The sequence below is a fragment of the Athene noctua genome, chromosome 17, assembly GCF_965140245.1.
Source record: "Athene noctua chromosome 17, bAthNoc1.hap1.1, whole genome shotgun sequence".
Classification (NCBI taxonomy): Eukaryota; Metazoa; Chordata; class Aves; order Strigiformes; family Strigidae; genus Athene; species Athene noctua.
This window is the reverse complement of record NC_134053.1, coordinates 9,883,069-9,897,824: the sequence shown is the minus strand read 5'-3', so window position 1 is coordinate 9,897,824 and position 14,756 is coordinate 9,883,069. Positions and strand designations below refer to the sequence as shown.

Sequence of the window (14,756 nt, the reverse complement as noted above, 5' to 3'; positions counted from 1 at the left end):
GCTCTACAAGGCAACTAGCTGCGAGAACAGATGGTATCTGGCCATTCACCAATTCCAAGGCAGGTCGCAAGTATTTCATTAACGCTGAATTTGAAAGCAACTTTGCATGAATGTGTTTCTTCCTTTGTTCTTTGCCCTGGAAGGCCAGCTGTAAAACCATTATAATTTTCATTTATTTATTTTCTGAAAGAAAAAGGAATCAAAGACCCAACAAGAATTCTGCATGGAAGAGTGCCCAAGTTTTAGGCTGAAAATATACTGGATGAAATTTTGAGTGTAGTTAAAATGGCCATAAAAATACAGCAATAAAACCGCTGCTTTAAAGTAGAAATACTCACAATGTACTACATATCATCAGTTAGAGAATTTTAATCTACAAGGTGTCTGAAAAAGAATGTAACAACACAGTGCATGAAGTGAAAACAGTTTACTTGATTCAAACTCAACCTTACCTGTTCCTGTTCCAGTTGGATCACCTCCTTGGATCTGCAGAATTAAAATTAAATCAATAGGTTACGTACATATCTGTGTGAAAGACATTAAATACAAGCCATAAAAGCCAATTCTGCTCAATTTTCTTCCTTCTATATTGTGTCATGTTGACAAGTTAGCAACAAGGAAACCATTACCACTTATTTGGAGCTTCTTTTATCAGCTGGCTGTCAGCTCCTACATTACTTATCTGAGGGCAGAATGACAGTTTTATAAAAATAATAAGTCTCTTGTGGGTAAATAGGGAAAATAAACAGTCTCAAATGGGTTAACCAAATCATCCTTTCTATTATGTGCTGAGTCATAACCTGCTTTTTAAATGATGATGCACTGCTTCTGAAACTGAAAATGCTTTACATTTTGCTAACAATTCTCCATATGATGGGAAGGCAAGAAATGAGGGAATATGGAATATTTTCTGTATTTGAATCTGAATTTCCCAGTATCCCCCTCATTATTTGCAGTAGAGAAAATCCTCATGTGAAACCAATCTTTCAGCCACAAAATTAATCCCTGTATATACATGCAAGATCTACAGAAATAATATTCTATATTCTAATGCCAGTAGATGGAGCGTGACATGACTAGTTTTAGAGTAATAGCACACAAGCACAATTTTAATTGTGAGTTTAACTATGAACTGAGATATCCAGGACTGTCAAAAGAAAAAAAAAAGTCTTTTTTTTAAGGATGACAGGACAGAATGTAACATTCAGTGATGTCCTCTGAAAGATGTGCTCTGCCTTCAGGACCAGGTTATTAATTCTTCTGAAAGGAAGTAACAGGACAGCTACAATATCCCAAGCTGCCTGGACCATACCTATGTAAATAAAGAGCTTTGACTATCAAAGTCAACTTTTTGGTTCACTAGGCACTCTAACTCCTTCACAAAGAAAGCCTGGGCACACACAGGAAAGGATGATCTGACAGTATTCAAGTACCATAACCTGAAACAGAAATTCAGCTGCTTTCTAAAGTTTCATCTAAATGGGATTTCAACTGGCCACAGCATTACTTATCTAAATTAGCTTCTCTCTCTCCCTTTCCCCCTCCATCCCTCCCCATCTCTCTCTCCTGTTCATTAACCACCCACCCACAGCTTGGGGAAGATAACAAGTGCTATGTGCTAAGGCAATGACTCTCAAAGGCTTTGTCTGGAATGCCAGCAAAAGCACCACTAAACGCACTGATGCTCCAAGTGACACTATTAGTCAGAGACAGTTGTTAGTAAGACTACTGAGTACAAATTTAGTAAGTTAGGACAATCCCAGTTCTGATGGTATATTTAATATATTGCAAGTTGTCATGCATGGAAAAAAACCTGAATTAAGCTAAATAAATATTTGAGGACATCATATATTGTGCATTACGCAGTATTTGTTCAGTACTCACCACAAAATTACGAATTGATCTGTGAAAAATTGTTCCATCATAATAGTTCTTCTTGCACAATTTGATAAAGTTTTCACATGTTCGGGGTGTCTGAAAGACAAACGAAGTTTTAATTAAGCAATACCTTTAGACAATCAAATTGATCATTACACTGTTTACAAGAATCACTTTTCATTTGTGCCTTACAAAGAAACAATCGTGCAGGACTTGGAAGAGGAATGAGCCTCTGATTAGAGGAAAATAAAAGTATAATATATGCTCTTTTAGACACACACTGCGTTAAATAAATTAAACCCAGACCTTCCAATTAACACAAAGAACTGCTGAACACTAGCTCAGATAATGTGAACTCCCAGTACACATAATGATGGTGAAAGCATGTAAGCTCACAGACTTTCAAGTAACTTAGCTCCAGCAGTGTATCATAATCCTATTCCAAAGGGGTACTTCTAGCACCGAGAAAAGTTAATTTCCCAGAGTAAGAAAGAACCTGACTTCTCTGCTCCACTATTTCAAAGTGAGCACACTGAAGGTAACTGGGAGAGAAGCATTTGGTCCTCTTTACACTTGGAACTAAAAATGGGACTGACCTCACAAGTCATGGATCATAGGAAAAATAAAAAAGACAAGTTGTTTTCAAAAATCTCAAAAAAAAGATGCTAAATATATTGCCAACTTCTAATTTGCTTTTACAGTGCAAATTAAAGCTATTTATTTGAATTTATGAGCCATGGCATTCAAACAGTACCTTCTGAAAAACCTTAACTGTCTACCTAATTATCCTTCCACTGTAATTGTACGGATTCTCTTCTCTGCAATACCAAAATACTTTCAGATGTACAAATACAAGTACAGAAACAGCCTGTTTTCTATACTTGGACATGGTTTTCCAGCCTACTGTGGATTATGTGCATAAATATATTCCAGTTTTACAAAAGAATATTTATAACTAATCACAAGTTGTTATAGGCCTTGAAAACAGCCTTATTGTTGCTTGCAAGTAAAGCCCCAGGATGAGTCGCAATGTCTGTAAATGAACACACACAAGACTTAAGGCTCTTTCTGAAAGACACTGACTGATTCACTTTGCATTGGTATGACATCATTCTTGGTCAGAGCTGCAGAGAGACAGAGCAAGACTGAACCATGCAACCTGAAGTGACTTAAAAGCAAAAAAATAAGGCAAGCCCAATTACAATCATTTAAGGATGAGATAATCTCTATCTTTTTAAAAGCAGATCCATACAAGTATTCATCTGGAACCGTACAAAACTTCAATTTTCTATATATTCTCATCTGAAACACAATCATTTGCACCCCATTTTATTGACACTGAAATGTTTCTCAATTATCCAAACAAACTCTACCTGCCATTATAGATTCTTTATAATGATTCCTTCTTACTTACCCTACACAGATATAGACAACAGTTGTCAGCTGGGCCATAACTGGAAAAATAAATTCTAACATAATCTTACACCAACTATTATCTCCTGTTTCCTATATAATTCATTACTGGGATAAAATGTTAATGATACCATAATGGGTTTATGGTAGAATGCCACTAGGACATCTATTTTGGTAGCATCCTGAGGGCAACTCATAAGTATATATATTCCATAAAAACTGTTTCAAGCAATAGCAGGTTTTCCTACAGTTTAAATGTTTATAGCAAATTTGAAATTTTTTCTTTGAATTGGACATATATGCTTGAAAATAATCTTTGTACATAACCTTTCAAGTAAAATTAAACCCCTGAAGAATCATTTGTGCAGTGTATGCTTCCTTTATAAGATAAAATCCTAACAGCCTTGATCTGAATGTAGTGCTATTAGTTATCACTCATGAAACATGCCAGTAAGGATAAAAATAAGTTAAAAAAATTTCTTTAGGAATCAGAAATGGAATCAGCAGCTTTTAGCCTAAGGCACTTTATCTCATGAGAACCAAGCACTCTTTGGAGAGAGAGACATAGTTAATAAGTTCTCGGGGGGGGGGGGGGGAATAGGGCAACCTTTAATTAATTTTTTACAAAAAAATGAAATCAGGCAAAAGACTGCGTCCCCCAGGAGTACATACCATACTGTTTTAAATTTGCACAAAGTTGATAACCCAATACAGATTTCCTATTTATTTTCAAAACATGATTTGTAAAATATACATCAAAAAAACCTGACTCTAGTGATGTATTTTTTATGCAGGCCCTATGGTGACCCTTCTCTCTATATGGATTTCTAGTTATTATACCTTTCCCCAGAAACAAGATTTTCAAATGCAACTACAGAAATATTTAGTATACACACAATAATCATTTCACTGCAAGGTTTTCTTTTAATTGCCACCAAATTGGTTCCCATGGTCACGTCATGCATCACACAGATACATTTGGCAGGTAAACAGTTCCTTAGCAACATTGCCATTACCTTTTATGGTGCTTTTTAATAGACACAAATAAAAAGGTTTGCATTCAATCAGTAATAAACCCCAGTTTCAGTCATGCAGTTGATCTAGAATATCTGGCTCAGAGTATCTGATTTATTCAAAGTAGTTAATGTTCTTGCCAGATCTCAAACTGCCAAGCACACTTCAGGGACTTTTTAAAGCAGCATCCTGTCCAAGCAGGAGAAAAAGGCTTGAGGTTTATGGGGAAGGTATAGGTCCTCAATAATGAAGTTACGTTCTGTATTGACCATATAAACAAGGCCACTCTTTGAAGTCTTCGTTTCAACTACAAAGACTGATGAGAATTATATATAAACAAACCTTTGTTATTTGAGTGTAAGACCTTGTGGAAGATGTCAGACTCACAGTCTTGGAATGCAAAACTGTCTATTTCTTCAGAAACTTCTTCCACACCACTTGCCTGACACCATTTCTAAAGGAGGAGGGGATGGTCAAGGCACCTGGAAATGCAGAAGCCCAGAAAGCAATGCCTGTTTCTTGTTGCCTCATTATTGACAATGAGCTCTGGGCTTTCTTTTTACTCCTGGCTGTTCTTGTCTCAAACTGACCTCAACAGCAGCAGCTAACTTATCCCTCTTTATTCCTTTTATATTAAGCAGGAAATGATTTAAATTATTTTAATCTGCTGACTATGACTTAGACTTATATGTAACAGAGTCAAGGAAAAATGCCACCTTGATTTGTTAACCGGTTGATCTGAAAGCCACTGACAGAAAAAAGGTTATCTTTTAAATCTACTGCAATATCTTCTCAGAATGATGCAGTGATAGTCCTAAGAAGTCAAATTTAAAAATTGTGGAAGGCTTTTCTGTCCAAAGAGTGTGGCAGGACAGCCCTGAGAAATGCTCCATTTTTCTGGTAAAGTTGGAACCATGTAAGTGTCTCTCTATGATGTCCTTCAACTTAAAGACACTTCTCTCTCCAAATGACAAACAGTAAAAAAAAAAAAATCTTTCTTACACCAAAAATGAGTCTCCTGCTCCAACCATGCCTTTTGTTTACTTTGTAGATGCCAGATAACTGTCTTTCAACTGTTGAAAATTCACACCCAAGACAAGTGGTAACTTTTTAATAAACGGTTTGAGACAGGAATCCAGAAGAATACTTATCCCAGAAGATGACACAAATGCTTTGCTTGGCTCACAGACATGTATATTTAATGGGGCAACAGCCCAATGGTTTCATAACTATGTTTAAGTCTCCATTTAGCTAACACACTTAGTAGGTAACTCTACATGGAAATGCCAGCACTCTACCAGTTACTAGGTCCAGACAAATTTCAGGATTAAAGAGAGATTGCTACTAAGAATGACCATGCAAACACAGTAGTGACAAGAGGCTGATACAAGGATACTGCGGAAAACACTGAAGAAAGGAATATACAATTTAGAAAACCAAAGCAAACCAGAAACAACCCACTTTACTATAAAGTTCTAGGAGAAATGCAGATTTAACCAAGGCAATTTTAGTTTCCTTTTTGCCAGCAAGGGTGGCTCTAAACCAGGAAAAATTCATCTCACTTGCTGCATCCTGAGACCTAAGGAGTAAGACAAACGAAGCCAGGTCACTATCTGATTTCTCAGTTTGCAGCTCTCCTTTCTCATCAGTTAAAATGGGTCATTACATTTGTAAAAGTTACCTTAACTCAGAATTTGTATTGGGCAGCTGAAGAGCCAACCAAAAGTAGATTAAAAACCTGCGGCACTCCTGTTGCCAAGGTACGGGAGATGGGAAAAGAGAGGAGCTTCTGAGTTGTTGCCATGACTGCAAGGAAGAAGGCTTTACTATGTGAAGAGGTAATCATTTCAAAATGCTCCATCCCTTGAGGATCTGCATGAACCTTGAAGAGAAATTTCACACTAACCATTCAGAAGCTGTCATTCACACATCTGTAAAATTTCCTTGTGCTAATTCCACTTCCCTTTTATTTCTTTTTTGTCTCTCTAAATTGGATGAACTGTAGTAGTTGCACTAAGCCACAGAGCCATGATATATGCTCATTAACCCTATGTTCCAAAGCAGAAATAATGAAAAGCTCTTTCCTCACAAATTAAAATCACATTCTACAGCCTTCATCTTATCACACAAATGCCAGAATGCCGCTACTAAGAAGCATGAACTAGTGATGGAAATTTCTAAGGCTTCAAACGAAGCCTGCAATTTTTTAAAATATAGATCTCCTTTAAAATGCAAGGTGGATTTTGTTTTGCTTTAGTCCCTTTACTTACCTTTTTTTTTCATTTTTTTTAAAAAAAGCATTTTTACTCTTGTAATTGTTCATTTTAGCAACCTTCCTAATGCATGAGCCCATAAAGAGGTGATTTGGTAAGGTTTACACTCAGTTCTCCCCATTCCTTTCAATCTGCAATCCTCATAGCCTACCCATCTCACAGGAAAGAATTCACACTAATAAAAGCTTGGCTTTATTTAGGGCTTAGTCAGAGGCAACTGTAATGGAGCAGTTTCAGGAATCACCACCTATCAGGTGGAATGTCTGTTCCCTCCATTAAGTCATGAAAAGAAACCAGACATACAAATATTTTTAGTGCATTTCAATACATAATACTGCACTGGAAGGCAGTTTGAGGTACCCTGCTTCACTTTGCACCAATAGACTAGGTGCACACTCCCATTTGTTTCAGAGCAAGAGGGACAAAAGAATTCCACAAAGCCCACTGCAAAAACACAGGGACAATATCACTGTGGGAAGTCCATAATATTTCCTTCAGGAGAAACATTTACTATAGACCCAAACATCAACCCCTGCCAGCTCCATTTTCCAGCTGACAGTTCCCCTACATGTGAGAGGAGTTGAGCTGGTGGCAGGTTACAGTGGGCAACAACTGCTGCCTACGGTGGTTCGCTTCAAAGACGACACGGTTCAGATAAGGGACACCATTCTCAATCTGGTCACACAGCGAGCAAACGCATTCGGGTCAATTTGTGGTCTACGATCAGAAGAGCACTGTTCCGGTGAGAGAGCACTGGAGAGATGAAAGCATCAGGGCATTGTGGAGTAAAACGCTTGGCCGGACTCTTACTGATATTAAAAAAGAATCAGAACAAGCAAACTATGCTTCGGGTAGTAGATTGCTGACTTGATAGCAAACATTTGCTTATTTTGCTACCTCAAAGCCTCATACTTTGCTTAGAACAAAGAGCACAATTATTGCATTCTCATCACACAGGAACCCACTATAATTTAATTAGCTATTTAGCAAGGATTCAAGCAGATAGTTGAATTTCACTTTTCAAAGGCATTTCTTCCACAATACTGACATTAAAAATGCTACCAAAAACTTTTTCAAAATCTAAGCAAGATGCTCAGCTTCGACAAGATGCCAACAAAAATATTACATACTCCAGTTTCATTTCTCACTTTTTTGCAAATACAGGGACAATCAATCAGTTTAGCTGAGCACAACTCAATTTAAGCAAGGCATCTAATTCACTCATCTAATTTGTCAATGTTAACTACTAACTCTCCAGAGGCAGTCACCATCCCTAGCCGCAGTCATTACTTTTTCTCTAACTTTTATTTATTGCAGTAGTAGAAAAGCAAACAATCCTCTCGCCTCCCTCAAATTTGTCAGTCATATGAGGTTGAGGAGCTTGTCAGACAGTGCAGTGCAGGGATGGGTGCTGATAAGGATGGGGCCTGCAAGCATAACATAGCACTGGTAGGTACAGTGCAAATGAGGATGTGACTTTAATTGCTCGAGCAACCTCCAGCAGCTGTAAAACTTGGAGTATTGCAGGTCCCGTGGCAGCTCCCTGGCATTTTGTCAGTCTGCAGCTGACTGCACATAAATCACCTTTTCAGAAGATGTAACCTGTAACCACTCCCGTGCTAGACAGTGAAGCTCTGGTAGCTGTCAGCCTCCCAAGGTCACCCCGCTCTCCTCAGAGCTGAGGTACAAACAAGAAACATGTCAGAGAAAGATGAAGAGCAGCAGCTGTGTAACTCCAAACCACTCGCCTCATCCTCAGGTTTGGGATCACTAAGTGGCAGACACAGCTGGTATGGGATGCCTGCACCATCAAATGTCAAAAAACAAGTGACACAATCCAATAACAGTTGATTTTGTCCCCAGATCCAGCTTGTCAGGGGTCTGGGGAGGTAGAAAGGTCTAAATGTGCAAAACGCCTTCCCACTGATTACCCAATGCCAAAGGCTGCCAGGAAACCATGCAGAGACAGCCAAGGGCAGCAAGCCCCATGGTGCAGGGACAGGTTCACAGGGAGGTGGCTGAGCACCTTTCTGAACCTCACACTGAATGTCCCATTTAGGCATGGGCAATGGGGGACAACAGAGACTTCCACTGCCCCTTCACTGCTGCAAAACAGCACTAAGGACAAGCATACAGTGGCAGCATCCAGATGAGGCATTTCCTACTAACATGTTCCTCCTTTCTCAAGCATGGGCGTTAATGCCCCCAAAGTTAAAAAAATTTAAAATACTAGCTTCTAGTCACTTAAGAACAACCTACAAGTGACCTGTGAATCAATATGGCTCTGCAGAGCCATTCTACTCCCATCCACAAAGAAAAGCAATAGATGTGTCTACCATTGTAGCACTTTGAGGAAAAAACACCAAGAAATAACAACATTCTCTCTAACAAGCATTTTAATCTTGCTGTTCTCCTACTGGACAAGGACAGTTTTGTTTGTTTGTTTTTAGCTTCTGTTGACAAGAATCTTTAAAGTTGGAAGTTGCAGTTCTTCCTACAATGACCTATTTTGATTTTAAAAAAGTAAGTCATTTACAACCATGCCAAGACCATTGTACTTCATCCCTACAACCATATTGCTGAGTGAACAGACACTGGTAAAACATCAGCCAGGTATGTGCCAGACAGTGTCACAATGACACTGACAGAAAAGTGAGTAGAATGGACGTTTAAATCAGAAAGAAAATGAGACATCTGCAAAGACTGGGGAACCTTGTCATGTCAGGAGGTCAAAGGATTTTTTCAGCAACTCACTTCATTCCCACTGGAAATGGATAAGAAGTTTACAGGCTTCTGATCTTCAGAACAGTCCCTCACACAATAGGAGAGATGATTTCAAAGAACAGGAGCTGGCTTACACATTTATAGATCACAGGCATATTTAACAGGTCAGAGGGCCTCAAAAGATTAAAACATCAGTGTTTGTAGAATAATGGCTTCTTCAGATAGTTATGCCAAGACATCATCATTAAGCAGAGTTTGCCAGGCCCTAAAACCTCAAAAAGCATCTGTGGAGTGCTGGATGGAGCTTTGAAATACATCTCACATTCTTCTTTGTTATGCCAACTTGCCCTTAAACCTTAAAGTATTAAACCTGAGAGAGGCAGGCGAATTTACAAAAACTGCCATGGCAGTTATGGGTTAGTATTCAATTACCACCACTGGCATGTGTTTAACCACCAGATCATTACCCCAGCATGACCACTTGTATGAAGAGAACTCACAAAGGAGAGAAGGGAGATAGTACACCAAACCTCCTGTTAATCATTTTGACAGGGTCTTCTGGAGTGTTAAATTTATATATATATATATATTTCCATGGCACAATGAAAATTAAAAGGTACAAGCATTAAACAAGAAAGCCTCAAAGAAACCTAGATGCAAAGGCAGGAATTTTTATTCCCTTTCACAGGTGCAGAGACTCAGAGTCTGCTACTCTGTCTATTCTTATGCAGGGCTGCTGATTCCAACAGGCAGTCTAAGTTATTCGCATAGCAGCACTCCAGCAGCCAGGCATCTATGGCACATGTTATTGCCTGGGAATTCAGAATTATGCTCATATTTATGATCATTGTGAAATAAAAAATGGGATGCCACTGATTTAAAAAAAGCCATAACCAAATGATATAGCCACATCCTGCATTAAGTTTGGGGCAAAGGCACAGAATTCAGGGTTTACCAGCTCCTAGTTCTCCACTCTATCCATTACATCACACTGCTTTTCTACTTCCACATCCAAGTCAATTTGACTTTTTGCACAGGGTGAAGCCTCCACCCTACCTTAGGAGGCTGCTCTACCACCTACAAGGTAGAGCTGCATCACTATAGTGACTAATACCGCAAAATACACACGGATGATATAGACAGTTGTTCGCAGCAGCATCCTGATTAAAGCAGTCAAAGAACTTGAGGACTAGAAAAATCACAGTAAATAAAATACAAGAAGTCCAGTGACATTCACTGCCTTTCATCAGTTATTTCTCCATAATTTATTTGTTTGGCAAGGCATAAGACTAGACCTGAAAGAGTAACACTTGTTGGATACTGTTAAATCTTCTGTACTTGCCAGAATTACTTCTGGCAAGTAGAATTTTTGTAAATTTATTTCCAATTAGTCTATACAACAAATGTTGCTTATGCCCAGCTGAACTCAGCTTCCTGGAAAATGTCCCTAACAAATGGCCATCTGATTAGTCCCCATCAGGAGGAACATACTGTATCTGAATAAGAGGACTGGGAGAAAAACAAATGGCAACAAAGAGCACTAGGGACACTGCTATGATACAAAGAGAGAACAGTAGTGTACCTTTGCTCATTTGAGGCACAAATATAAAAGGGTAAAAGAAAATCCAGTTTAGCTTCTAAAGTCTTTTTATTGCCCTTTCTCAGGTCAATGACTTAAACCACACATCATCTTTCTGGAACCTAAGTGGAGTTTTCTGGTGCTCTGAACAAGTGATTTCAAACAGAAAATATCTGGATTCTAGCCCTGTTTCATGCTCTCTTTTTGAATCCTGTCACAAAGTAACTGATGACTTCAATCACACTGCAACACTGATTTCCTCCCCTGGATCAATACAAAACATTTCTTGATTAGGTTTTTGGTGCTAGGAAGAATCTCATCACTATCAATCTTATTGATTGTCACCTTAAAGTACTAGTATATGAAGATCCCTAGATTTATTTTTAAACAAAAGTTTCCATATGTACATATGGACTGAAGTCCAAACAATCCATACTGCCAGATAGGCAGTAAAAAAAAACAGGGGAAAGAAAAAAAAAACACAACAGTGGAGAAAGAAAGAACAGAAGACAAAAAGGCTGTGAAGGGAGAAGGAGTAAGAACCCAAGGGGGGTACCAAGGACAAAGAGATACTGGGTAGACTTCAGAAGCAGTGCAGACTGCTGAGAGCACAACTGCAAGAATATTTTGCTTAAATACAGTCTATAGGCATGAAAACACAATTGAAGACTCAGTTGGCACACACTCTAAGATGGCAAGTATGTCACTTGCTGTTCTCTATTTCAGCAAGAAGACTTCACCACAAAGTGTATATTGAAATCCAACCCCTAAGACTATTTTAAAATGTAATTTGAATGTTGTGAGTCCTACCTCTGGACACAGGTATTCATTTGTCATATTTATATAGCAACTTCATCCTCAAGCTTCCTAAACCATTTCACAATCACGTATTTGCAGTACTGTGCAAATACAACCACTGCTAGGGTGGCTTCCATAATAACCAGAGCACAGGATATCACTCAGCAATTAAAAAAAGGAGCCTGTGGTCAGGTCAAGACAACAACCAGGCAGGTAGCGTTCAGTCTTTAAAAAGAGAAGCTAAGCACCACTGTAATATGGCTTATAAATCATATACTTGCGCCTGCAGTTGCAGTGCTTGAGAGAGTAGATGTGTGAATTCCCCAAATCACACATATTTTGTCTGAATTCAAACAGCAATGACAACCTACTATTGCTATCAGCTCTCTCAATCACTCAAGTAGCACAGATCTGTGTTGAACCCCGTGCTCCCAAATCTGCTGGTGATCTCAGTGTGTACCAGTGCAGTGCTTTGGGCTGAAATTTGTTTCTACGTTTCTTTCTGAGAAGCCAGAGTACTACCCATGCCAACTACATTAAAAAATCATGAAGGCTGAAATGTGAGGCACCAAAAAGTCTGCACAACATTAATTTGGGTGAGCATTATGATACAGTCCAGTTCCCCCTGACTGCATTCAAGGACCTTACCCACATTCTACACTCTTGAAGGAAAACCAAATCCTGCATATAAACCATTTCACTACACAGTTCCTAACAGTTCCCAGAACTGGTTCAGCTTGTGCACCAAATAAGCCAGGAGAGCTGATGAAAAAACTTAGCATATGATTAATTAAGACTATTACCTTGCATACTCACAAGCAGGGCGTACTGGATATGTTTAGAAAGGATTGATTTTGGCATTTCCCCATTTTCTATGCCTGTCTTTGCAATCTCAATAGAACCATTGTAGCTGATCCGTGTATATATTTGTGGCCTATATATGTGTTAGATGTTTGTAAGATGTTTGCTCTATCTGGACTGAGCCACCTTATATGCCTAACCTCAGTGTGATTCAGGAAAACCAAAGTCAAAAGCACAAACTCCTTATATAGTAAAGGGAGAAAAACAAGCACCTCCCGGAAGAACTGATTTAATAGACCTAGGATGATGACCTAAAGTGGATGTTGTGAAAACCTCCTTAAAGCAGCAAATCTTTCCTACTTATTCTAAATATACATCTTTTTCCCCTCTGCAGAGCCAAAGGTCTGCTTAATTCACACAGATTTGACCAACACAAAGAAATGAAAAAAACAGATGGCTAGAGGCCAGTGTTCAAGCAGGTCTGGTTGTGTAAAACAGTGCACACTTCCAGTGTGTACATGAGGAAGCAGTGTGTGTGGAAGGGAGATGAATAGGAATTCAGCTGGAGAAAAGGAAACACAATTGATATCATACAGGAAGTTTATACTGAGCAATTGAGACAGGGTCCTCAGGACTGAGTGACACTGGTCACCCATATGGCCAAAAAAATCACGCTGATAAGAATAGCTGCAGTCAGCCTGCATTAGCCAGGAGCCAGTTTGAGAACATATGGCAAAACAAATGATTCAGTGCAATCTGCTCATTCTGCTGCTTTCCCCAAATATTGCTGTACTAACATCCTCTGCTTTTTGCCTTATTACATAGTGTTACTATTTAAGAGCATGGAAAACACCTGTAGGGATGACAGGGACCTACAGAATTACTAGCATGATAGGCTGCTGTGGAGATTCTCATACTGTTCCCACAGATCAGCTTGAGATGTTTACACATATCTTGCCCTTTACTTGTTTGAGAGAAAGGAAGAGAAAGCTAGCAGGCTTGTTCTGTTTGCTCCTTTTTCTTTCTCCCAGGCAAAAAAGGATGCATTCTCCCAGTGCACCTCCATATTTCATGCCAGGCACCCCAGCTCCTAGTCAGCACTACTGCCTTAAATTCTGCGAGGGTCGCAAATACCCTTTACAGCCCTATTCACATCCTTCAACTTTCTAAAACATCCACCCTCAGGCCTATTCTCTCCTGAGATAAAAATCTGAAGTAAACAATGCAAGGTTTGGGCTTTTTACATTGAAAACTTTTTTCCTTTTATGGATGTGGTTGTACAAATAAATAAGCAAGCACACTAGCAAGCACTGACGTCTGAGACATCAGTGTCACCATAATTCATCCATCTATCACAAGTCTTGCCATGTTTATTATTTTAAGAGCCACAGATTTCCCCCTGAATCAGACTGTATTAACTATAAAAACTAAAGTCCATTGTTTTTTAAGATGAATGTCTACCTCTTAGTGGCAAAGGGAATGTGTTTAAAAACTTGAACCTTAAAAACTGAGACAACAGGAAGTAAAAAACATATTCTAAGGTTTTCATTTAGGTTTGTTCTGTAAAGCTCAGGATTTAGAAGCAAATCTAACCATTTCTGGGGATCTTAACTACCTGTACTCAGGCTGACAGACTGCTCTCAGTTTCACCAAGGTTCTTTTCCTGGTACTGCCAGTAACCTGCTGTGTAACCTTGGGTTATTCTCTCTTCTCTGTGCTCTTCCTTCTTTTTTCTCTCCACCTTCCTTGTCATTGTTGCAATCACTATAATCCTGTCTCTTCAAAGCTCTAAACATACACTTTGACATGTTGTAAGTAGTCCACTAAAATGTACAGGACGACTCAAAGAGAACATTTATACATTTAGTAGTATAAGATATAAAATAATATCTATACCTTTTACGATGGAGTTTTGCTTATGTATGAAAATACATCAAAACAACTGAAAGCTAATTATTTAACTGTATCTATTACAACTTCACGCTATTTCTTTCTTTGGACATTTCCATTGCCAGCTCCTATTCTGTTTGCTATTTAAGAGAGATTCGTCTTGTGGGGCACACAGTACCATATCACAGTGCAGCTCCAAGTTTAGGTCTCCTTTATTAGTATGAAGTCGCACATAGCCCTTCTTCTTCACATATTTGTATCTCACAACATCTTCTTCAATAGCAGCTGTATCAAAGCAAAAGAAAATAATTAGCTCTCTGGAAGCTTACTCGCTGATCTTCAGAAATAATCAGGAAACAAATTGCTAGATTCTACTGTCTGACCTC

The 14,756-nt window shown here is 38.8% G+C and overlaps 1 protein-coding gene across 1 annotated transcript in view; it reads right to left on the bottom strand.

The window, feature by feature from the left end:
• Positions 1 to 14,756, bottom strand: part of PPIL2 (peptidylprolyl isomerase like 2) — a 73,487-nt gene that overhangs the window by 25,435 nt on the left and 33,296 nt on the right. Inside the window, exons 12-14 of the mRNA XM_074921294.1 lie at positions 14,549 to 14,655; positions 1,885 to 1,974; positions 453 to 486 (exon numbers count right to left, since the gene is read on the bottom strand). Coding sequence (XP_074777395.1) covers positions 453 to 486; positions 1,885 to 1,974; positions 14,549 to 14,655 — 231 coding nt within the window. The remainder of the gene's footprint in view (positions 1 to 452; positions 487 to 1,884; positions 1,975 to 14,548; positions 14,656 to 14,756) is intronic.